General features: G+C 38.5%; 1 protein-coding gene across 1 annotated transcript in view; it reads right to left on the reverse strand.

Moving 5' to 3' along the window:
* Nucleotides 1-376: 376 nt before the first annotated feature.
* The window catches only part of SHISA9 (shisa family member 9), a 247412-nt gene continuing 221938 nt past the window's right edge, over nt 377-25850 (reverse strand). The window contains exon 4 of the mRNA XM_067551353.1: nt 377-3104. Coding sequence (XP_067407454.1) covers nt 2734-3104 — 371 coding nt within the window. The 3' untranslated portion in view covers nt 377-2733. The remainder of the gene's footprint in view (nt 3105-25850) is intronic.

Below are 25850 nucleotides of genomic sequence, written 5' to 3' on the forward strand. Positions count from 1 at the left end.
ACACTGTATGGATCAAGATCCTGCAGTCCCATTGAGGTCCATGGCAAAACTCCCATGTGCTTCAAAGAGACCAGGATTTAGCCCTGTGTTTCTTTAATTTTTTTTCTTCCAAAACTTTAAAATAACTAATCAGGTGTGCAGAGTTCAAATGCTAGCAAGGTGCATACTTACCACAGAGAACATACAGCCTGCGTTCTCAAGAGAACTTTCTCTTGGCATGATTACAAATAATAAAGTTTCAACTCATTCGTTCTGCTCAGACAAGACCCATTGTCTTCAGTGGGAGTTTGTAAAGACTTTGTAAAAGCTGAATGAGGAACTCAGGAGTTGGCCCAATGATAGAAGTTTATGAATGAGCCAGCAAATGGGATTCACATAGAATCAGTTTTATTGCCAGGTAAGAAATTCATATTAATATAGTGAATACATATGTTTACAAATAAACATTCTTAAAAAACAAACATTTTATCATAGGAAGTATTATTGGTATCATAAACTCTGTAGTTGTTAACAAGTATTAATACGGGTTTACTTACAGAACATACAGTTACTAAAATATTTCCACATAAAATATGCTCGAGTTACACAAAAATCTGTGTGGATCAGAGTGCAGCTGAAGTGTGGGTCTAAAGCATATGGATTAACAGCAACATTCCATAAAGGGTCAAATTAAATTAGCCAATTGTGAAGGCAATAAAGGTTAAAGGAATCAAGTGAGATATACTAGAAAATTTGGAGTGTGTGCAAAGTATTAATCTACAGGTTTTGTCTATGTTTCATAGGCTTAAAATATATGATCATACAATTTAGTAGCACGCTTATGGAGTGATGCCTGTATAGTCAGGATGCAAAACAATCTTGAGATTGCTGGATAAATGATTTCTCATGTTAGCCTCTTTTAAACTTCCCTGCTCTTGCATCCTTCCGACAATCTAAGGAGAAATACTGCCTGAATCAGTTGAGCACAGTTCAGAAATCCCACTTTTGATTCATTTTACAGCATACAGTTCTCTGATTCATGGAGCCAATCATGTCCTTATACATTATGAAACTAATCTTAAGGAGAATTGACAGCTAGTGCAAATGTAAATTGTATTGGGATGGTTAGTTTATGACTTCTCCAAATGACTTCTTTTTTGGCACGGCAGGGATTTTTAGTGCATGATGAAAGTGAAATGCAAATTGCACTGCCTGGTGTGTCAGGCAGTTGTCACACAGTCTTAGTCTCACAATTATTCACTTCATTGCTGATGTGCATGTATTTTACCATTCCAGGACTGCCAGGCTGCCAACCGTGCCAAATTCTGTAGTGGTTTTATTGATATGAAAAATGTATCCAAGTCATCAGAACCACGGTAAGGCGAGACCATGAGTCTGCTTTTTAATCCCAGACCCTTGTGATGTCTGAGGCTAGTGTAGTAGCCCCCTATATCAAGCCCACCAAGAGGGGGGGACACCACTAACAAAAAGCAAACAAGAAAAAGACAATATATCATGTAACATTTAATTGAACTTTGAAGGAGAACTACTGTGCCTAAAAGCAAATACAGAAAGAAAGACTAGGGGATTTTAGGTAGGAAAAGTATAGTTTACTACAGAGGGTGATGGGATAACTAAATATTCCTGACCTTGCAACCACTACACAGAAGTGAAACATGAATTTTCATTCTCGACAACAAAAAAGGGCAGGGAGGCTGGTGGGGGTGGAACCCTTCTAATACTTTAATAAAACATGAGGAAATAAGCTTAAAAGAACACGGGTTTCACTTTGAGAAACAAGACTGTCATTGAACAATAGCAATACAGTAAAGGCACCACCCACACTTATTTATTTTCAGTCTGAAGCAGTTGAATATAGGCAAAACATTTAGGTGAAGAAAAAGTCTTGACAGTCCACAAAGTGAGAGTTGTTACCTTCTGCCCGGAAAACAGGACTGAGCAGGAGTGGTTTGATCCTGTTTTCTTGCTCCCCACCCCCGCCCAGCTTTCTCTCCCAACCCCCGCCCAGTGTGTCACATGATACGTCTCTTCTTATTTTGGAGGTTCCTAAATCTTTAAAACTAAACTGAAACTAAAATAAAATAAAAGCTTCTTGTGTTTGTTGTCCTTTTGGACTCTCTGCCTGTCAGAAAGTTCCCATATGCTTTTAATTGTAACAGTCTTCATAGGATTCACATAAGTCTTTTGTCTTCTATTTTATTTGCTTTTTGCGCTTCCTATAGTGATGGTATGAAAGTACAATAATGTTAGGATTGGTACCAAGTTATTTGCACTTGGGTTTTCACAGGTCTAGTGATTATTATTGTTGTTATTATTATTAGAATTTATACAACATTCGTGACCAAAACAATGTATTACAGTATATTGTTCTTTCTCACTGGCTCTCTGTCTCAAGGCAGGAACATAACGTAAATGGTTTAAGCAGATGTAAAGTTTCTCTAGATTGTGCTACTTCTCATCATGGATTTCAGTTTCAAGTAAAAAAAAAAGTTAGTCACAAGGGTTTGTTTTCCAGTGTGAAGTACAAATGATGTTTCTAATTAAACCTTCAGTGTATTGCTGAATGGTATTTACCCACTCTTTGTCTTATGATTGGCTTCATAGCAGGAATGTCCAAGTGGAAGTTTCATTCCTTCTTACTATCTTTTTTTTTCTTCCTTTTTCAGTTATTTGTGTTGTATGTGTGTTTGTTGTTTTTTAAGGGATCTTTTTTTTAAAAAAAAAAAAGCAATCTCAAACAGTCACTTCTGTTTTGCTGTTAGTTATGAAATACGGCTGTGGGGGCAGATAGTGCTGGTTCCGAGTTGTCAGTGGGTCACTTACTGCTGGTTCTCCTGTGACATGCTTCCCCTTGTTTGCATACGTCTGTCGTCGGAGGGACTGGACGCTGGGGTCCCAGGTTTTGAAGTTGGAGTTGTAAGGTAAGGGGTGTGTGTGCATCTTTGAGACTTTGGATTTCTGCCCATTCTGTCTAGTCGTGTCATTATCAGGCGTGTATGTTCTGTCTTCCTCTCTGCGTACTGGGTGCAGTGGTAGGCTCCCCTTAGCAGCCAGTTCTGCAAGGTGTCGGCGTTTGGAATAGAAGTCATCGTTGACCTTGTCAGCTGTTCGATTTCATAAAGGGGAGAAAAAAATAAATAAGAAATAAGTTGAGCACAGGAAAATGTTAAACATCAATACAGAGTTTATAGTCCATCATGTATGATTACATCTAGATCAGCTAGAAAAACAAATCTTTCCAGATGAGAATACAAATTCCTTCTTAAAATGATTTTAGTAGGACAATTCAATGATCTTCTTTTTAGATCTTTGTGGATCTCAGCAGCCAGGTGTTAGTGGTTTCAATCTAATGCTTCAACAGATTTAAACTGGCCATGCAAATTTCCACCTATGCCACAGATCTGCAAAACCAGAAGACCCCAATTTTTAATTCTCAATAAGTGCCTGTGCCAAAGTCCATAGAACTCAATGGGAATCTTTCCATTGACTTCAGTGGGCTCTGGATCAAGCTCTAAATATGCCTAGCTCCACAAGTATCATCCAGGCAGCATTCTCATTGTGTATGTTATTTGGTATCCCCTTTTAAAAAAAATAAATGCTGTTGTTGTCCTTCCACATCTTGAGACTCTATGGGATGGGCAATTTTGGTCCAGAGTGACCTCCCAAAAACTCTCTTGCAGACTTTACCAAATCATCCCCACAAACGAAGGGAATTGCAGAACTGGCAGACGGGGCAGTCTTCCAATCCCATGAATCCCAGTGATTTTGCAGAGGAGGAACTGTTCGCTATACTGTTGCTTAGGTTGCAGAGCTCTCGCAGAGAACCCATGCAGTAGTACTCACAGTGGGGATTTAGCAGGAATCTATGCTGATTCAAACTGCATGAAGTCTCACTTGGATAAGGAGTCAGCAATGGATGATGCTGTCTATAGTAGTGGTGGGGCCCTGGCTCTACTTCAGCCCTGCCCTCAAAGTACCATGGAAGCACATCCCCTGAGACCTATAGAAAATAATCTTTTATGGGATCCCAGGGGCAGAAACATAGTGTGGTAGGCATGGTATTTCCCTTCTGCTCTCCCCCTCCCCCACCTACCAGATTTACCAGTCCGCGCACCCCACCTCGCACCGCCCCATTTGTAGATAATACTCTGCCCATTGATTTTGAAATTGTGACTTAGATCAGGAGTGGAATGACTCTGGAGAGTTAGCTGAACTGTTCGTTGTTTGTGCGAATCACAAAAATACAAAACCATTTGTTACAACTCAACATTCTCAACTCAACCCGTGCATTCTACTCAGGAGAGGCTGCTGCAGACAGGGATGCAATGCATTTGGTTCATCTGTGCTGGGAAGCAATAGAACACAATGCTTTGGGTCCCTCGCTCTCATGAGCACTAAACTTAAATCCTGTTAAATTCTCTTGGCATCATTCCTAAAAACTGTATATGGCATAACATTTAGTTATAGAGGAATATCAGCAAAATACCAATATTTAGGAATTATGCGGATGACAACCTAAGCAAAGGGATTATGGCAAAGATGCGGTTACAGCAGTGAGTAGCATGGATGTTGCAGTCTAATGGGTACCATCTTTTTTATTTTGGACTGTGCAGAATATGCTTGCTGCCATGAATGGGTACTTTGCAGCTCATGTTCTCCTAAAGAGAGCATATTTGACTTTGTTACACCATCCTTTGCATCAGTTCTTGGCGTGCCTTAATTGATTATACCCCTTTCTTTGAAACTACAAACTACTGGGCCTCTGCAAGTCCCTAACACACCAACCGACACGTGTTTCCACCATGTTGCATGCTTCCCCAGCTACCATACCATTTTTTTGCACCTCTGCTATTGGTGCGGATTCTGTTGTGGTCTCCTCCTACACCTCACTAATTCTGAATTTAGCCTAAACAGTATGGAACTTCAACTCAGAGGGTGAAATTTCCCCCTATGAAGAAGGTCAGCATGAAGGCAGTGCACCACATCCATCCTCAAAATAGGACTTAAATAGTGCATTGTGCTTGTGCTGGCCCTCTGTGGCGGGTGGATTTTACCCACTGTGGTTGCTGCTCATCATCTCAACACATTATCTGTATAATGGTTGTACAAGTGGGCTTTTTTTTTAGATCATAGATTTCATCATTGAAGAAGTATTTTCCCTTAGATGAACTGAAATTGCTTATGAAGGAGAGAGTATGCTATAAAATTAGGCTTTACATGCCTTACCTATCTCCATCTGTCTCTCGCTTAATTGGCAATTGAATGCTTTCTATAATGTACAGGTGCAGTAAAGAATTTGTCTTCCCTTTTAATTAACACACAGAATGTAGATAATAGCCTTTTCTAATTTCAATACAAGATGTGCGAATGCAATTACTGATAAAGCTGTAATATATTACAGAGAGGACTTGCCAGAATTTTCTTTCTTTTACAAATCTGTGATCTAAACAACCAGAAACTTGCATCTACTTCGTTTTTGAATGACTTTTGCTAGTCTAAATATGGATAGTCCTAATTTATTTGAAAACAGTGTTCATCGGTATTTGTTTGAATAAAAACTGCAGTTTCACACTGATGGGATATATAGCCCCTCTTACTAGCTTCTCATGAATACTTGTACAAGCAAAAATGTATTTGCACATATTTATTTGCATGAGTATACACACCAGATACATTTGTGTGGCCATACTGGTAGATTTGAATCAGCCAGTAAGGGAGCAGGAATCACTACTGCTACTACTACAATCACTTAGACCTTGTCTGTATGAGAAAAGTCACACCAATTTAAACAATTTTAAATCAATCTAATTAAACGGGTTCAAACTCTCAATGTAGACACACATCATCAGTTTATTCCATGTTTTTAAATTGATTTAATTTTCATTGGAAAATTACCAGATTAAGATAAACTGATTTACATGTGGGTTTGGATCCATTTAGCTAAGATCTATTAGGTTAAATTGGGACAACTTCTCTCATATAGGCAATGCCTTAGGTGATCAATCACAACATAAGTAATGAATTATGAATAGCAAATGATCTAAGTAATAATCATGACATATAGTTTATGAGCAATCTGTTGGCTGAAAATGTTTGCAAACACCATTCACTAAATAATAATCAAATTAATAAAATCTATATCTATTTGTAAATAATGAATGAACAGGAAAAGGGGGTTAAAGTCATTGAGGGCTAGCTGAGATAAATTTATTCACAATGAATAGTACCTTAATTTCACTAGTACTTTCACTTAAGTCAATAGTAGGACTTGTGAAGTAAATGGCTTCTAAACTGGAGCCATGGTTAGAAATCTCGCCCTGAATAAGTATGTTCTCAGCTCCAGTTTTAGATATAATTCTAGTGGAGTGTTCCAAGGCTAATACCACCTACTTCCAGGTCTTCCTTTGGCTAAGTAAGCAATGGACCAAAAAGCCAACCTTAATCCCTTGTTTTCTTTTTCTTCATACTCTTTTTGTTAGCCATATTCTTTCATGCTGCAGCAGTGCCTGCATTCAAACTTCAGTCAGATACGAGATGTATTACCCAGATCTCTAGATATATTAACATAAATGTCCTCACACAACAGTAAATTGTGTTACCATTTGAACCCTAATAGTTCAGTTATTTAATATAAAACAGGCTTCCACTGTGAAAGCTAGAGGTGGGGAGAGCAAAGCCTAGAAAGTGCTGTGAATCTGAGGTGTCTGGGAGGTTTATTTTCCTCTCATAAAATTATAGTGTATTCTGTGTAAAATTTGCAGCTATTATATGTGTTGAACTTGCAGGCCAAATAAATAAATAAATAGGTTCTGCAAACACAGTTCCATGTTATTAAATATTTCAGCTAACTAAATCCAGAGAAACTTTCTAGAGTTTTACAGAACTTATGGCTGGAAATCTGAGATTCAAGATAACAGCAAAGCTTCAATTTGCAAAATTAGTGTGAGAAGTAAATGGGGGAAATTGGCAGCACTGGGGAATGACTGCATTTTATTTGCTTTGAACTGCTGTGATAACATGAGAAAATCAGCATTTGAACCTGTACTAATCAAATAAACCACCCATGACTGTCTACTGAGAGATTCCCATATGTGCCTAACACTTTCATTTTGTAAAGAAGCCTTAGGAAGCTGCCCAGAACTCTCACTTCTGCCTTGGTTTTCTTTCACCATGGCCCATAGTGCATGCATCTGAAGATAGCTTCTGCTATTCAGTGTGAAAGATTCAGAGGTACCTGAAAATTACTGTTGGTTCAGCTTTTGACAAATTTTAAAGCTTTCATAGATGTTCTTTATGCAAAGCTGTGACTCTTCTCGTTTATGCTACAGCTACCATTCGTTTACTGTATTACTTTGAAAGCTTAAATTCTTTCTCATTTCTCAGTCCATGCTATCATTTATTTAACCCATTTTGAAAGCTTTCTAGAATATCTTTGGAGGATATATGACTGTACTTTCATTCTTCACTACTATTAAATTTCCATCTATATAGACTCTTCTAGTTTATCCTACCACTATCAATATGATCAGTGTTGATAGCGTCACTTGATAGTGAAGAAATGCTGGATGAGAATGCCTGCATATATAGGGAAAAAGTGTATTGTGCCCCGTTCCTCCAATTCACACTTGAATAACTCAAAAACAGCTGAATAACTTTTGCTCAAACTTTCCAAAGAATATTCACCTTCAGGCTGAAACCGAACACACAAAATTTCATCCTCAAAGGAATTTATTTGAGAAAGTTGAAGCAATTAGAATTAAAGTAGTACAGCTTGCAAATTGACTTACAAAAAAGTACTATCAGAAAATGCTGATTCAGCATAATCAAAACATTTTTTTCAGTAATTTTGTTTAGACTTTTATTATAATAAAATGTACAAAGTAAAAACAATAAAGTTGAGAGAGAACATTTTGACCGTATCAAAATTAGATGTTTCAATAAAGTTGAAATGAAATATTTTTAGAATATTTCATTTTGAGAAATATTCCAAGATTTCAACTATCTGTTCCAATCCAGAGTGAAACCATTTTTTGAAATTACAGAATTCCCTGTGTGATGGAAACCAACTTTTCACCAGCTCTAGTACAGTGAAAACTGGAATTCTCTTTACCCGTCTAATGTAGGAATTACTGAACCCATTTTACAAGTGGGAGAATGGAGGCATGGAAGGATTATGTAACACACCCAAGGTCAGGCAAAATCTTGAAATAAGTTAGGGAAACACATTTTCTTCTTAACTCTGTGGCTAATGCTAAATATTGTGTTTCTATAACATTTGTGGAACAACATTATTTCTTAAAAGCTAATTTAACAGCTATACATTCCCAGAGGTGTTTAATTATAGACTCTCTAGCCTAATACATACAATGTCTACCTTTATAAATTTCAAAAGGTATTGCGTTCAAATCATATTGGGATTGTATTTTTTATTAAAAATCCTTCATATTTATTTCCACTGTGTGCCAAGTGGATCACATTTTCATTACTTAATTATCATTTGATAAAACTTACTCTTAACAAACATACTGCATGTCAACTTCATTATGAAAAAGCAAAAATACCAAAACTGATATTTATTAAATTATGTCTAAGGGGTTTTTTTGTATGGAAACTTATCAAGGTACCTATGCAGCCACCTCATACATACAGTAACAGTTTATCTGAACTTTGTAGCCAATTTTATTAAAAGTGGTTGTCAATATAAATGATTCCAGTGTGCGAATATTCTCTGTTTAGTGAGGGATTTTAGCCTTGTACTTAAGCACGCACAAAATGATATATAGTGTAAAAATATTTTGACAACTCTTGAAGAGGCCAATATTCCTGTACATTATAGTTCTCTCCACTTCAAAATGTTCACCTCACCAGGGTAGAAGCATAGGCTAAGAGCCACTGAATATTTCTCAAATATTTTATAACTGTAACACCAACCATGCTACCCCTTCACCTACCTACACCTGATGCAAATCAATTGCAGAAACATATTCACTATTCAGAGTTTTCTAGCCCTCCCCTTTCTTATTGGTGGGCAGGAGGGGAGAGGTGATTTCACATCAAGCAGCAAAATAAAGTATGTACACAGTATATGGATGCTTGTGCAATCATATTTGAAAACTGCCTGTTGAGAACACCCTGTGTGAGTTCTTTTTTATTTTTAACCTACCACTGTTACCTTGTGCACACAGTAGGATTCCAGAAGATCTGGGATTTACTCCTGATTTTACCACTGACTTGCTACATGATCTTGGGTAAATCACTTAACTTTTGCATTCCTCAGTTTCCTCAGCTATAAAATGGGCTGTTAAACCTTAACTACCTCCTCAGAGGCATTATGAAGATTAATTGCTATTTATAGCATTGAACTCTCAGATGAAAGGCCCTGTAGAAGTCCATATATATTGATTATATTTTGTAAGCACGTAAGTAAAATAGGATTTAAAAATATCACTGTCATATTAGGGGGGAGAGAGAGAGAGCAAGAAAATCTCAGAACTGTCTAATGACAAAGTATGATAAGAGCTTTAATTCTGAGTCACCCCTTTGCTTTTCGTCTCTCCAGTATTAATGGTTAATTAGATGAATTTTAACAATACAACATTTTTGTAAGGTTTTTACCCTTTAACTTAAGGTAGTTTAAGGCCTCCATTACTGTAATATTTAAATGTCTCATAGCCTTTATCCTCACAACACCCCTGTGGGGTAGGGAAATGCTATTATCTCCATTACAGAGGGGGAACTAAGGCACAGAGAGGCCATGTTATTTAGAATCATAGAATCATAGAGTTGGAAGGGACCTCAGGAGGTCATCTAGTCCAACCCCCTGCTCAGAGCAGGACTAACCTCAGCTAAATAATCCCAGCGAGGGTTTTGTCAAGCCGCAGCTTAAAAACCTCTAAAGATGGGGATTCCACCACCTCCCTAGGTAACCCATTCCAGTGCTTCACCACCCTCCTAGTGAAAAACTTTTTCCTAATGTCCAACCTAGACCTCCCCCCCTGCAACTTGAGACCGTTGCTCCTTGTTTTATCATCTGCCATCACTGAGAACAGCCTAGCTCCATCCTCCCTGGAACCCCCTTTCAGGTAGTTTAAAGGCTGCTATCAAATCCCCCCTCATTCTTCTCTTCTGTAGACTGAACAAGCCTAGTTCCCTCAGCCTCTCCTCATAAGTCTTGTGCTCCAGCCCCCTAATCATTTTGTTGACCTCCGCTGGACTCTCTCTAACTTCTCAACATCCTTGTTGTAGTGGGGGGCCCAAAACTGGACACAATACTCCAAATATGGCCTCACCAATGCCGAATTGAGGGGAATTATCACTTCCCATGATCTGCTGGTAATGCTCCTACTAATGCAGCCCAATATGCTATTGGCCTTTTTGTCAACCAGGGCACACTACTGACTCATATCCAGCTTCTTATCCACTGTTACCCCCAGGTCCTTTTCTGCAGAACTGCTGCCTAACTCATCGGTCCCCATTCTGTAGCTTTGCTCAAGGTTACACAGGGAGCCTGTGGTAGAGCAGGGAATTGAACCTCTGTCTCCTGAGTACTAAACTAGTGCCCTAGCCACTTCAGCATTCTTCATCTCTTAATGTACTGATGCACTTAATGACAGCTTATTATAGTTTTTGGTCTAAGGAAAATATGTTTTGAAACATGGACAATTTCCACTAAAAAGCTGGGGGCGGAGGGAGTTGTTTTCAGAAATTTGCCTGAGAACTAGGGGCTTTAACGAGAAACATTTTTCAAAATTAACTGAAGTGTCCACTTTTGGTTACCACTGTTCTTTTTAAAGATAGTTTATCTCTTTGTTAAGGAAGGAGAAGAGTTTATCTGCCTATGAAGGGGAGTAGGGCTGGGCAAGCTATTTACCAAATTTATCCTCTTTTTCTGTTTGTGAATTGCCCACGAACAAACTTCAATTTTTGCATATGTGTTCTTAATCCAAAATTATGTGATTAATGTATTTTAGCCAATATATTGCTTATGAGCTAAATAGTATAGGTGAAATCCTAGACCCTTAAAGTCAATGGGAGTTTTGTCATTGACTGAAGCAGGGACAGGAGTTCATCTTGTTTATATCAATGCTGTGTGACTGGCCACCTAAGCTAAGTAGTATTCTTTCTGTTCCTTAAATTGTCTTCAAGTTGACTATTCAAAAGTTTCTGGCACAAATATTTATGTGAATACATTTCCATTGATATGTGTGATTTTTTTTTTCTTTCTGCACACCTACTTCTTAGTAACATTTGCCTGTACAAATGCTGCAGTTGCAAACATTGCATGGTGGAAAGTAAAAAATGAGGTTGTGAATAACTCTGAAGCAAATTTGGGGGTTTATCTGACAGGGCTTTGAGGCCCCATTGTATAAAGCATGGAAGAAGAAGACAGTTCCAGCTCTCAAGAACTTGCACTTTGAAATTATGACTAGAGATAACAAGTGGGGAGAAAACAGCAAATGGGAGGGAGGACAGGAAGTGATTCCATTTCGTATAGTGAGTAGCAGTCACAGTGCACCTGCCTTTTAGTATATCTTAGCCTATGTACACTGGTAAAACAGTATTTTGGGGCTTACTTCCTTCTACCTGTGTTTTTTTATTTGAGCTATAGTATAGTTATTCACAGCTATCAAGCCTCAAGATGGGAAAGCTTATGTTCCTCTCCAAGTAAAGAAGTTGGAAAGTCTCCATAAGATGGCTCAAGGGAAGACTGCATGGTAATGAGCCTAAGGAAATATTGGAATTTTGCCTTGGCCTGTATATGTCACTGTGAGTTACAATTACAAAGTCCACTTGATCTAGTGTTAAATGTTTTGATTGCCTTTGTTTACTTTTCTGAGCTGAAGTCTAAGACAATGTGTTTAGAAGCTTCCAAACCACTTGAGCCTTATTCTTTTTAAGGGCTTTTACCAGAGTTCATGTGAAAACTAATGCAGAATTTGGACCAAATTACTGTTTGGTTCAGCTTCACTGAGGTCAGTGGGATGAACTTTAAAAATCATTTAAAAAAATAGGGCTCAGTTCTTTTTTACATTCAGTCAGGTGGAACTAATACACAGAGAACAATGCTTGGCATGCAGGGTTTCCCCAGACAGCATACAGCCAGTATAATAGCTTTGGGTTGGTTCACCTTTGTAATTGTCTGGCATAGGGGACCCGGAAACCAGAATGTAGTCATATGTCTGGAGGTAGACAAGCTCCTTTCAAACAATAGTTGTTGGAGGAAAGGAGATAGGAGACATCTTTACACTGCAGCGTTGCCAAAGGGAGAAGATATGGCTGTGGCACCCCACTGCTCACTAGCTGTTCTCATCTGTGGAATGGTTTCTTGCTGGCTTTATTGCAGTTGAGCATAAGTTTGAGTAGTCATGAGCCAGACTGAGAATAGGGGAAGTAAAAAAGGTGGCTTAAAGTCATCTTTGCCTCCCTTCATTTCCTTTCTTATACTGAGCACACCTTGATTAGAACAGAGAATTCAATCTATGGACTGCAAAAGATTGATTTATTCCTATTTTTTTACCAGCAATTTTTCCTCTCCCTTCTCTTTCCCTCCGGTTTATTTGCAACAATCTTCAAAGAAAGATAGCATATTATGGCAGCAGAATATTTTCAGTGATCCTTATTAGTGATAGGGATGTTTGGTAAGCAACTAAAATATATATAATGCTCAGAACTGGATGTAAATGAGTCTCACAGGGCTGGTAATCTTACTTGTGTGCTCTGTTATTCCTCTTCTAACATACTGTATCACTTTATCAGTTTACTCATTTCTCATACTGATCTGGAGAGAGGCCAAGCATAAAAAGACATATCAAGTCATTCTTCTCCTCCACAAACAATCTTTGAAAGGAGCTTGTCCACCTCCAGACACAAAACTGCATTCTGTTTTCCAATAAAATAAAGTGCTACTTTCATGTGATGAGAAATGATTAAACATAAATATGTAGGTCCAAGCTCCTCTCCTGTTCTATTGATTACTTTTATGACAGCTTTTGAAATGCTCAAGAGGCCAGAGAATGTTTGGTTTTGAAATACATTAGGAATGTTTTAGAATATGAATGTAATTATACTTGGTAACTAGAGCCTGCAGTCTCGGCAATGTTCTCTTCGTCCACTGCAAACAGTGAGTCTGCTGCTTGGCTGGTAATTCTGATACAGAATTTGATTAACTCCTCAGGCACCAGACATAATGCATGTGATTTTTCCATGGCACCTTGCTTGGTAGATAACAAATCACTGGAGCTAGAGACTATCTACATGCCCAGAAGCAGAAGTGCCCCTGAGCATGTGCCAAAGAGCTATAAACACCAAATGGGCTAATTACTTTTTCTTTATTCTTTTCCAAACACCTTTTAAAATTAAGTAGGTTTCTCTTTGTGGACATGTAAAACAACTTCTTTTCAAAAGGTGCTTTTATAAAAGGCCACATAGGTTTACATAATTTTAAATTACAGTATTAACAATTTTATTTTGCAAAGTAGTGCAGTGGTGTCATGCTTATTGATCAGCCAAAGTATACTGGCTACATAGCATACATACAAAAAATAAAAAGATTTCCACTTCCCTGCTCTAAGCACATGGCAATGGGTGAGGTTTTCCAAGGTGCATGAGAGAATTAGGCATCCTGTTGTTTTAGGCTCCTTTGAAAATTCCAGCCAAGGGGTATACTGTAATTTGAAATCTGTTTCACCATGATCTCTTTCTCTCTCTCCCTTGCCCGCCCATCCTTTCACAATGAATATTAGCACTTACCCTTGCATGGCATCTACAATTGACAAGTAAATTACCTGCCAAATCATGGGATGCATTTCACTGAAAAACGTCAATGTCAATTACAAAATATTTGTCATAAATTAATAGACTTTTTAAACATATTTTTCTTGGCATTTTCAGACAACCTTCCCCATCATTTGAAATATAAGCTAACAATCCAATCCTGCTGTCCTGCCTGAAATAAACTCCCTCTGACTTCAATGGGGATTAAAGGGATTGCAGAATAAGTTTATTACAGTGAGGGTTTGTTTGGTTTGTAAAATTACTCTTCAAAATCAAAAAGGTTAATATAAGAGAGATTTCCAGGTTTCTATTAAAAAGTGCTTGTTCCTTCCCTCCTTCAATAATCTAGATCTGATTATACTAAAGTGACCCACCAACTACATGTTATTTTGTGACCTACCATTACATATATATGTCTTCCACTCCCGCACCACAACCCTAATCCCAGCCCAGTGCAGAGTTCACCTCGCAGTGGTGGCTCCTGTCCCATAGGGCTGGGCCTGGCTCATCACTCTGGGTGTTGCAACCTGGTGCATGCAGTCAAAGTGCCATTTAGATTTGGCCTGAAGCGGGAGCTGGGCCCAGCCCCATGGGACAGGAGTTGGAACTGCTGCAGGGTGAGTGGGGAGAGGGCTTACTCTCCACCTCACCTCACCTACAAGGCTTCCAATCCACACCAGGTCAGAAGTATATATTTGCCTAGGGCCCAGAGATGGGTTAATCTGGCCCTGGATGTGGTGACACATCTAGAACCTTCCCTCAACTCACTGGTATATTAGGACCCACTGTTTGGGAAACAGTGGCCTAGTCAGTTACAAATGTTATTGATTGTCCTGCTGTGGGGAGCTGCACAAGGACATAGAAGCCCCAGTTCAGATCTTTCAGCACAGTTTACATAATTCAGACAGTTTTTTAATGCTGAAATAGGGTTGATTTGCTCTGTTCCATCGGTGGAGTCAATCCAGATTTACACCATTGCTTCTGAGAGAAGAATTTGACCCTCAGGCTCTTAGTCTCAATGGTATTGATTAAAATGAGAGCAAAACTCACAGCAATACTATTATAGTTGTTTTTGCAAGAATAGTTTCCCTTTGATCTGTTTATTAACAGCTATAATTTCAAAGAACCTTTTAGTCACTGTGAACTGAAATCAGTTGGCTTTTTAAATCTTAACTGTTTCAAAATTAGTTCAATAGATAGTTGTTACTTAAAAAAAGAGAGATGGTTAAGCAATAGCAAAGAAAATATAAATGTAAAGCCTTAGCTGCACCCCACACAATTTCTTCCTTTCTGCCAGTTGTGCATTAGAGCAGTATGATATTTTCATTACGAAACTCTATACCTGAACAGATTTCTCCAACGTTCCTGAACCTTTTAGCAAAGCAGGGATGTGTATTAAGCAAAACCCAAGGTGAGTTTCCACTGAATCTTGGTTGATTTACAGTTTTGGAAGTAAACCATGTTGAATTCTGTGGTTATCAACTGTATAGATTTTTTTCACCCCAAATCAGGTAAACGTGGAGGCTTCATCTGAATTTTCATTTTGTTTTGGGACTTGTTCCAACTCCAAAAGCAAAGCAAAACTCTTCAATCCCTGTGAACTGAATCCTTTCACTAGCTTTAACATAGACAAAGAGAGACAGTAGGGCAGAAACTGAAAAGGAGCCACTTTGGCTGAACATTTAGCCTCCTTGGCTGAAGCTCCATTTAATCTCAAGATTGTTGTTAGAGCTGCTGGGGAATTTTTAGTTGAAACTGTTGAAATTCATTTTGTCAAAATTGCTGTGTTTGTCAAAATGTGTCACTTTCAACTAAATATTGTTTCTGGGGGGAAAAATGAAAAAAAAAAAAAAAAAAAAAAGCAATTTTATAATGTCCAAATATCCAATTTCAACATTTTCAGAATTAAACATTTTGACTTTTCATAGTGAAATATGTTTTGAAACAAAATTCATTGTTTTTCTATAAAAACATTTTAAAAACATTAACAAAATCAAAATCAGAAAAAAAAAGTTTTGATTTTTATCAAAATAAATGTTTTGACCTGAAATTATTATTTTTTTTAAATTTCATCACATGGGAAATTTTGAAATATTTTGTTTTCATTCCATTTCAGAATGGAAAACATATATTGTAGAATTTCCTGTGAAATGGAATATAAAGTTCCCAACTAACTGCCCTTATCATGTAAGAGAGTCTCCTTCATAAGAGCTCAACTCCTCCCCCGGCTGCCTAGTAAGGGTAGTAATCATAACCATTAGGTCATTCTTCTACTCTCACCAGTCATGCCATAGGAAAGCCCATGATATAGGATTGTGTTTTGAAATAGGCCACAACATCTCAAACCAGTCAACCTTCCATGATGTAGGGCAGTAACTCCCTGTGGCTTGCAAGAGGAAACACACTTTTTTCACAATAGTGGCTTACCTGGCTTTCTGGGACATATAAACTTTCTCAACCATAGAGGCCAGAAATCTTATCTAAAGTGCTAGCATGATGATGTGATGTAACTCTCTGATTTACACTACAGATATTGAAGTGGAGATTTTAGCTGCTGTAGTAACACATCTAATATTTGAGAAAAATTGGGAAAATTCATTGCGTGCATTGCAAATCATGTTACTGCACTTTTTTCCCCCAAGCCTTTTCTTATTCCGGTATAGAAGTGCAGGTATAAAGCAATAATTTCTGATTTCTTACCTGTGAAATTTCTTATACTCATTTGCTTTAGTTAGAACAGTCTTTGCAATACTGAAATGGCACACTGTTTTAACAGCTGCTATTTATATTATATTTACAATAAAGGGTTCATTCCCATCATTTGCCTAATCCTCTATTCTGGCATTGTTGGGAAAAAAACCACACTGCTGATGTCAATGTGCATCATTATACAAAGGTGAAGACTGCTAACGCATATCTGCATTTGGGTTTTGTTTTTTCTTAGAATAAAAAAGCAAAAGATCCTACAGTACCTTTTGACTTAAGTGTCATAACAGGAAAGTCACCATCAAAACTTCCTAAAAATAATCAAGACTTGCTAGTATGTTTGTTCTGTTTCATATCACAAACATTATAAGCACAGTACACTGAATCCATGTAATTTAAGGATAGACACTATTACGCTCTTCTTAGGAGCAGATTTTCATACGCTTATTCACATTCAATGATAGCTTAATCCACAAATAGCCCCTTTGAAGTCAATGGAGCCACTCAGTAAACAAGGTGAGTATGGGAATTGGAATCTGTCCATTAATGAGTTTGCCTCCCTAAGCCAGAACTCCCCCATTGAACTTCTCTCAGTACACACCTGATTTTAGATGCTAATGGGATATCAGAATCCCTCTCTCGCTATCTTGCCTTTCATTGTTCCTCATTCTTTTAATCCTAGAACTGTCCAAAATTTAAATAAGCAGCCTTCTTTAAAAGGTTGTTTAAATTTTCTCCTTTTGGGACTTAAAAAGAAAGCATAACTTTAGATCAAAGTTTAGCACAAATCATATAATTATCATAGCTTCTACACAAACAGAGTGTCAAAATGAAATAAAGTGTATAAAAGTAGTGTACTGAGAGCCCCTACTCAAGAGAAACTACTCATCTATTGGGTAAAGTTCTCTTATGCGTCTTTCCCTATTCATCCAAGGTGGATTGTTTCAAAATACTTCAGCACTTACTTAGCAATTTTCATCTGAAGATCTCAAAACACTTTATAAACAGTCTGACAAGTCTCACAAAACCCTGTGAGTAGGTATTACACCCATTTAAAAAATGGATGGACTGAGAGACTAAGATTTCTCTCCACTAATTTGAGGGCCCAACTTTATATAGCTGTGGCCTAATTTTCAGAGGTGCTGAACATCCACAATGTATCACTGAATTTAGTGAGAGCTGTGGGTGCTCTGCAGATATAAAAATAAATTCCTAAATGTCACATGTGGGGCATGCAAAATGAATGGATTCTTTTTGAAATATTGGTATAAATGTCTTGACCAGACCCTGTGAAATCCTGTAGGGCTGGCAATTGAAGTGGGAGGGAGGAAGACATCTTTTTATTTCTAAATAGAGCGTTTACAAAAGGCACTGGGACAATCAGTAGGGGTGCCTCCCTACATATGTGCACATACCCAATCACTCTTCTGTACAGAGGTAGGCTTTAACTAAGATTTTACAACAATACCATTTGTATATAATTCTAGTATTTTTTATATATTCTTTATAATCAGAATCTGCTCTTAAATAATCAGTAGAGAAGTAAACCAATGCAGCAGTAGAAGAATCTTTTCATTAAGATCCTGCCTACACTTGAAAACAGAACCAGTGTTGATAAGGATGATTAACAACGGTTGCAGCTGACCTAGTGTGGAACACCCTCTGTGCTCGTGTACTCTTACAGCTGAATTGTGTTCAGAACTAGTTCAGCTGCAACCAGTTTTAGTCCATAGCATAGACACGTTTCCTGTTATATCACTTACCGTAAAATACTGTGTGTAATCCATTAAGTTTTCATTAAAATAGGTTTGTCTAAACTAAGCACTATGGATTTAGATTTACTAGCTTTTTACCCATCTCCATCACTGATCTGCTAAATGGATGGAAATAAACCTGTTTGATTGTTAGCCAGTTGCCACCAAAGCATACAGCAGTGGTCTCCAAACTGTAGTGTGTGCCCCCCTAGAGGGACGTGGAGGAACCTTTGTGGGGGCGTGGCAGGACCTGGGCTAGCCCCCATGGGGGGGCAGGGAGGGAGCATCACCCAGCCCTGCTCTGCCCCAAGCTCTGCTCCAGACTGTCCCACTCTCCAGCCTCAGCCCCCAGCCTGGCTCCTGGCCTCGGCTGTGGCTCCCAGCCACAGGCCCCTAGTCCAGCTGTGTCTTTGGCTCCCAGCCCCCCAGTTGCGCCCCAGGCTTGGCCGTGGTCTTGGTGCTCGGCCACGGTTTCGCCCCTGGTGCTCAGCCACAGCCCCCAGCTCCCGCTTCTGGCCCCCACCCCTATTCCCAGCTGGGGAAGGGGGGGAGGGACAGGGTTAAGGGAGGACATAATGTAAAAGGTTTGGGGACCATTAGCAACCAATCTAATCAAGTAATGTATGCACTTCATTAGGCCAGTTGGATTTATGCTACTGCTGTTACTCGTCTACACATTGTACACTATTAAAAACAGGTATGTGGGAAACTGCAAAATTCTTCAAAGTTGGATATGCTACTTGACAAGTAAAGGTGAGATAACACAAATGAAAGTGTTTAAATATGTCCTACTTTGGTGTTAAAGCTGCCTCTACTAGAAATAGCACTGTTTGCAGTCCCTCCCACCCCCATAGCCTAGGTGTCACTTCTACTAAGACCAACATTATCCCTAAAGAGCTCCCTTTTCACAGTTCCATTCAGTTGCTAAGGGATGGACCTGTCTGTAACATGAACATTGCCTTTTGTGATAGCTGATTACTAATCCTCGAATTCCCCAGGCCCAGAAAGAGAAAATCACCAGGGAGCAGAAGAGTCGACAGTAAAATGTTATTTCTTAAACGCTGCAGTAAGACATCAGCCAAACAACTGATATTATTTGGGATACAAAGGCATTTCACAACCAGAATGCTCAGCTTAATGAAATGCACCCATCTTTGAGGTAGAAAGTGACGATTAGTAGTCTGCATGACAGGAGAGGGGAAATTTTGACTAAGGACATCAGAGTAGGGTTTTTTTCTATGACAACTGCAGGGGCCAATCTGTCTGCCACTGAAGTCAATAGAAAACGTCTATATGATTTCACTGGAAGCAGGAATGGGCGCTGAAAGTCTGTTGGGCCCTGAAAGACTGCATAGAACAGACAGGAACTCATTTTCAAGTTTTCAGCAGAAAGACCCACACACAGAGTAGCCAAATAGGATACAATTCCTCTATATGAGAAAAGGGAAGGGCTGCTTGGACAGTGCTGAGCTTCAAAACTGTGGTCCCAGGTATTTCTGATTTCATGCTTCGCCCACTAATGCCTAGACACTTAGAACCACATCTCCTGCATCTGAAGGAAAAGTAGGGATTACCTTCCTGAGCAAATAAATACCACAAAGCTCCAAATCCTCCAGCCACACCGGATTAAATACATACATACATACATGTACATACACAAACCAGGCTTTTTTGTTACACTGGGTTGAGATAGATCCATGGCCACAAAGTTGAACCAGGCAAATTGCCTCATCTAGCATTACATGACACTGAACATACCTCTAAACATATGAAATTATTAACTGAATCCCCCTCTGGTTGACAAATGATGCATTAATCTGTACTTCCCTGTCTGTTTCCCTAAACATTAAACTCTGTAAGCTATTCCTGTGTCTAAGATTCTTTTAATGCATTTTTGTGCCACCACTTATGGAAGCAGTAGCTGAAGATTTCTTTGCTGTTGGAAATGAAAAAGTACCAGTGTAGTATTTATTTTGCAATCCCTTTTTGTGTCTTTGCAAAGAAATGTGGCTCTTCTCAGTCTAACAGTGTGGAAGGTGGCAGTCGACAGCATACTATAAATGCATTATGCCTAATAATTTTAATTCTAATTTTTCTAAATGATAGTCTGCATCATCCCCCATGAAGCCATGAACAATTCTTCTGTGTTATGTATAAGGATGAGATACTGCTTTCATAGCATTGTTTTTCTACATATTTCTCCCCAGTTTACCCCTTGCTTTGTGTAGATGTCCCTTAGCTGAACCTCCATGGAATCTATTGGGTAGCATAAGGAAGTGCCTCTGTCTGCCATGCAGAAATCCCTGCTCTCTAACGTAATCTGGGTGGGAAGTAATACAATTCAGGATTATATTACAGTATTTTCCTTTGGGTCCCAGCTTCTTCAGAGGCTGTGCTGCTTGGGGAAGAGGAATCAGTGGAGCAACAGTCATTCCTGCAAGACAGGCCCTGTCTCAGCACAGAATGGGGATCCCTTCTCTACAAATCCCAAAATCTGCAGGCTAGGAGGGGGTATAGCTCCACCCCACTAAATCCTTCCCACTAGAAGGGCTTTTTCAAGTTGAAATCCTTGAGGAGAACTTCACAATAATCTCGTTCTCCCTTGATCTCTGCCCACGTGTTCATGGATTTCCAAGATAGCCAGAATTGGAGAGATGGCTTCCCTCACGTACTTTTCAACCCTGCCAATGAGATTTCTGGCCTGCAGCTAGAAGCCATAATGTGTCATATATAGCAAACCAAACAAAAAACAAAATAACACCCTCGTAGGCAGAAGTGACAAAATAGGGGAAATTGTATTTTCTTTGAGCATCATATTTGTAGTTCCTCATTTTGGGGATCTGTGGCCATGAGTAAAATTAGAATGCTGTTTAACTTTGGAATCAAAGAACTGCTATGCCTCAAGTGATGCTGGAAGCTGTGAACTTTCAGGTAGTGGTGCTGCTACTGCTTCTTCTTCTTCTTGCAGACATTTCCTTCTAGCTTTGTTACATTGTCACTTTGATTTGACCTCATTCCATAAGAGACTAAAATACAGTGACCAAATGTCCCAATTTTATAGGGACAGTCCCGATATTTGTGGCTTTTTTTTAAAAAGGCACCTATTACCCCCCATCCCAATTTTTCACACTTGCTACCTGGTCACTCTAGACGAAAACTCCCAGTGTCAGCGGAGGCACTGCAATTCTTAGCCCTAAAAGGGGATTCCATCCATTGTATGTGTTTTAGCCAGACTTCAAATTAACCTAGTTACTGCTTGTAATCATGTCCAATCAGCACCTCCAAGAAATGAGAGAGAAAGAGTGGGTGGGTGTGGGTGGGTGGGTGGGTGGAGGGGTGAGGGAGAGGTGTGAAAGAGAATTATTTGGAATTCAGGATTTTCACCTCCCCAGCTGTGTACTGGCCTGCTTGTCTTTTTCCTAATCCTGCACTATTTACTCACACAGGTAGTCTTGGTTTATTTATGCAAGTAGTTCCTCTGAGGACAGGTGCTGTGGGCACTTGCCACTCTTTGAAGATCCTGGAAGGAAATGAACTACTTGTGTGAGTCAGAAATGCAGAACTGGGTCCTAAAAATGCTAATAACTGTTTGCCTATATATTAATGCATGAAGATAACTAACACCATGAATCTCTGACTGAGGAAAAGTTAGCATTCAGTTACAGAATGGCATTCAACTCTTACAGCTTTAGGAAGAGACGTTCAAGTTTAGGTTGGACTAGTCATGCTTTCTGAATGTCCAAAGGCTCAAAAAGGGATCGCAAAGTTTTATGATGAAGTGACTCTGTGTTTATTAAATCCCAGCACTCCAATTTAGTGAATGTGTTCAGGTACACTACCTCCATCCTTTTCAAGAGCTTTCCATGGCAGCAGTGCATAAATGAACAATGAGCATTTAAGCATGGAGTACAAACAAGGTTGATGAATTGTAAATAAGAATAATTTATGCAGACAACCACTTTCTGCACTTTTCCACATAAATAATAAAATGTTGGAAAAGTACCTAATGAAACCAAGATCTTGCCATTGCAGGTGATCAAGAAATTAAAATGACTGAACACTAAAAAGGTCTATGCCACCCAGCATTTAATTAAATTTTTTGAAGGATATGGTTTTGGGGAAAAGCTGATAGAACCTTTCATTAGTATATTGTATTTGTACATTACCTAGCACAATGAGGTCCTGGTCCACGACTAGGGCTCGTAGATACCCAAGGTAATACAAATAATAATAGTAGCATGTGTTAATCTTTGGGAATAATTCTAACTAGTTAAAAACAAGTCAAGTGACATGGAATAGGGTGAGAACTATTGCTCTCAAATCCTTGGGAACAGGCAGCAGGGGAATGTATTCTATCAGATGTCATCCCTGATATCCATCATGGGCAGAGGCAGGAATTTAATGCTGTTAGGAAAAAAACTCTGGCTAGATAAAGATGGAGCATGGAAATGGGGCAGCAGATGGCAATAAACACTTAGTGATTCATGAAGTTGGATCTGCTCCCACTATTGCAGGGAAGTGCAAGTTGTGTTTTTCTGTTCCAGAAAAGCCCAATGAGCTTCTAGTGGGGAAAGCTGGTGTTTCTGAGGAAGGGGGAGAGAGCAAGAGAGAGTAAAATTCTGCTGGGGGAAGGGAAAAACAGCTATTGGGCTCAATTTGCCATTATCCTGCACCTTTAGCACTCCTTTACAGAAGTGCAAAGTGGGTGTAAAATGTTATCACATCAGTATAGTTCTATTTTACATAGATGTAAATAACTACACAAAGTGGGGGGGCAAAGGAACATTTAACCCTTAGTTCTTGGCCAGCACTCAGCAGGAATCCCAACACAGGAGGTTGCATCAAACAGCAACCCTACAAAACAGCTAAAAAGCTAAAAACAGCAGAAAGTGAAGAAAAATCCCCTCTTCCATGGAACTTGTAGGAGGAATTTAGATAGGACACCTTTGAATCTGCTGTTTGAATTTCCTCATGTAAAATCCTTTCCTGTTTGAATAAAATATATGTCAATGATGGCCATTTCAACTCTGTTTCCTCCCCCTCTTTGTGCTGAATGAGGTGCTTTTTACACCTCACTAATTAATAACAATGGCACTGTTCCAATTTAGCAGTTCTTCTGCTCAGGAGTCCTAAGTTTGTCTGGAGTGCTAAACTTTATGCAGGTGCTCCACCATGTGCCCTGAATTGTTATGGGCCACTAGGTTTTTAAAATAGGGCTCTAACAGTATCTTACATTAAGTTCTCTGCAGGCTGCGTGGTTGTCTGTTAGAAATAAGCAACCAAATTATTAGGATATCTTATAGTACAGGAGGAATCAGCTGACTTACCTCTGTTAACTTAAATATTGCATCTGGTAATGCATCACTTTGTCAGTTGCCTAAACGTCTTACCAATTGGAATTTAAGACCATGTTATGATAGGTGATATTTTCATACTGTAATACTGGTTGCTAATAGTTGATCATAATGTTTTTCCCAAGAAAAGGGAATTAAGCATAGTGAACTAATTCCTAACACAAAGATCATATAACGAGAGCTGCATTGAAATGTCTGTGGTTTGTTTCCATGTACCAAAAAGAGATGAGAACCACACTTATTATTACATTTCTACTGTAGACAATTGGATCAGTGCTTAAATCACTTGTCATCAAATGCAAAGGGAAAACTAAAGTGATTGATTATAATCTCAGTGAACTTTACGATTTAAATGTGGGTGTACACAGTGAGATGAAAGGCCTAAATTGGTGTAAATTTATAACAGCATCAAAGTTTTTGTTGTTTGCCAGTGGCATCTCTGCTCAAGGGACAACTTTGGGTAACAGCTGAAACAGGCAGGTTTTTGTATCACTAATAAAAACCCACCTGAATGTAAAACTTGATTAATGTGGTCTCAGACTAGTAGATCTCATGGGAAAGGGAAGGGAGCTTCCAACTGAGAGGGAAAAGCAAGTGAGCATTGTTCAAACCTAATGGGAGTGGATATTCATAGCCTTGGAAGTTTAGTTTAAGGGTCAGATAGGCATTCACGTTTTTGGAATCATATCCAAACCAAGCCTCAGAATCTTTCAAGACTGAGTTTAATTCAATAGCTACAACCTTAAACTTAAATGCCAGTGTCTTAAAACTTCTCTGAGCTTTGTACTGTACCCTGTACCTCTGAGATCTATTGATTTAAATCAAGATTTTAAGTCAGAAATTTGCAATCAAATAGATGAAAAAAGTAAGAATAGGGTTTTTCTCTTTCCTTCCTTCCCTGCTGTTTAGGAAGGGCAAGACTTCTATTTAGATTCCAACTTCCTGCTGTGATTGTGTACCATATTGTAGATGATATCAAAGAAATTCCCAGTAGGAGAATTTTTGTACATTCTGTATGCTACAACTCATTAGGCTTGGATCACTGTGGATAACACCACTATCTTGCTTGTCACTCAGGCCCTCACTCAGGCATCATCTTTGACTTGGACCTCTTTCAAGGTCCTCACCTCCAGGCAATGCATAAATCTTGCTCATTCGTTCTGAATAACATCTCTAAGATACAGCCTCTCTCATCCATCTACAGAGCAAAAATTCTTGGTGAAGCTTTAGCTCAAGAGTCTAGTAATACTTCAAAGCTTCACACTAATTTGACAATCGGGCAGATGCCTTTGGTGGACTGCATGGTCATGGCAAATAGGGTATTTCATAGAGCTGTTTGGAAATTTTCCAACGGATTGTTTTTCTGTCTGAAAAATAACAATTTATTGAAACCCAAACTGGAGGGAAAAAAGTCTTTTGAATTTGTCAAAATGTTCTATTTTGGCATTTTCGGAATGAAAAAAATAATTTTTTTATCAATGACTCTTTGTTTTGGTATTTTAATAATTGTATATAATTTTTTTTAAAAGAAAAAGGTCCCTATCAAAATGAAGCATTTTGAAATTATCAGAACTGGGAGGTTATTTCAGTTCATTGGTTTGCAAAAATATTGAGATTTCCAAACTTCATCCCAATTTTGGATGGGTAAAAATTTTGAAATCTCAAATTCTCAAAGGATGGAAAATCATTTGCCACTGAGTTCTGATTTCAACTTGCAATGAAGAATTGTTCTGCTGTGATGACTGATGTATTCAAAGAAAGAGTGTTCTCAGTTGTACAACATTTGTCTGAGCCAAATAGCCATATCTGATAACAGAAGGTATGTACTGTTCTAAATATAGAGGGCAATGGTGTTAACTTCCATATGTATAAACTGGGAAAGGATTGGTGGGAAGCTAAGAATGATCAGAATCCCTAATTTTTGCTTTCTTATTGTCTAGAAGGAGACAGAAGTGATAAGGTAAAAAACGTTTCATATCCGTAAGTGTTGTACTAGGGGTTTGTTACATCTCTAAAAATGTATTAGAAAATTAATTTCCATAAAGGAAGGGTACATTGCAACCCAATTTGTCCACTGCTGCCCTTACCCATAAAAACTGCTTTTTCAAGAGCTTTAAAAACAAATAAATATGGTAAATATTATATATATATATATATATATATATATATATATATATATAATTAATGAGCCATACTCTGACATCAGTGAAACAGTGTTTGTATTAGTACACTTCTTCTTAAGTGATTAAAGTATGGGGCCTCA

This window comes from Emydura macquarii, unplaced genomic scaffold (assembly GCF_026122565.2).
Source record: "Emydura macquarii macquarii isolate MOO-44397 ecotype Brisbane River unplaced genomic scaffold, CSIRO-AGI_Emac_v2 contig_1348, whole genome shotgun sequence".
NCBI lineage: Eukaryota > Metazoa > Chordata > Testudines > Chelidae > Emydura > Emydura macquarii.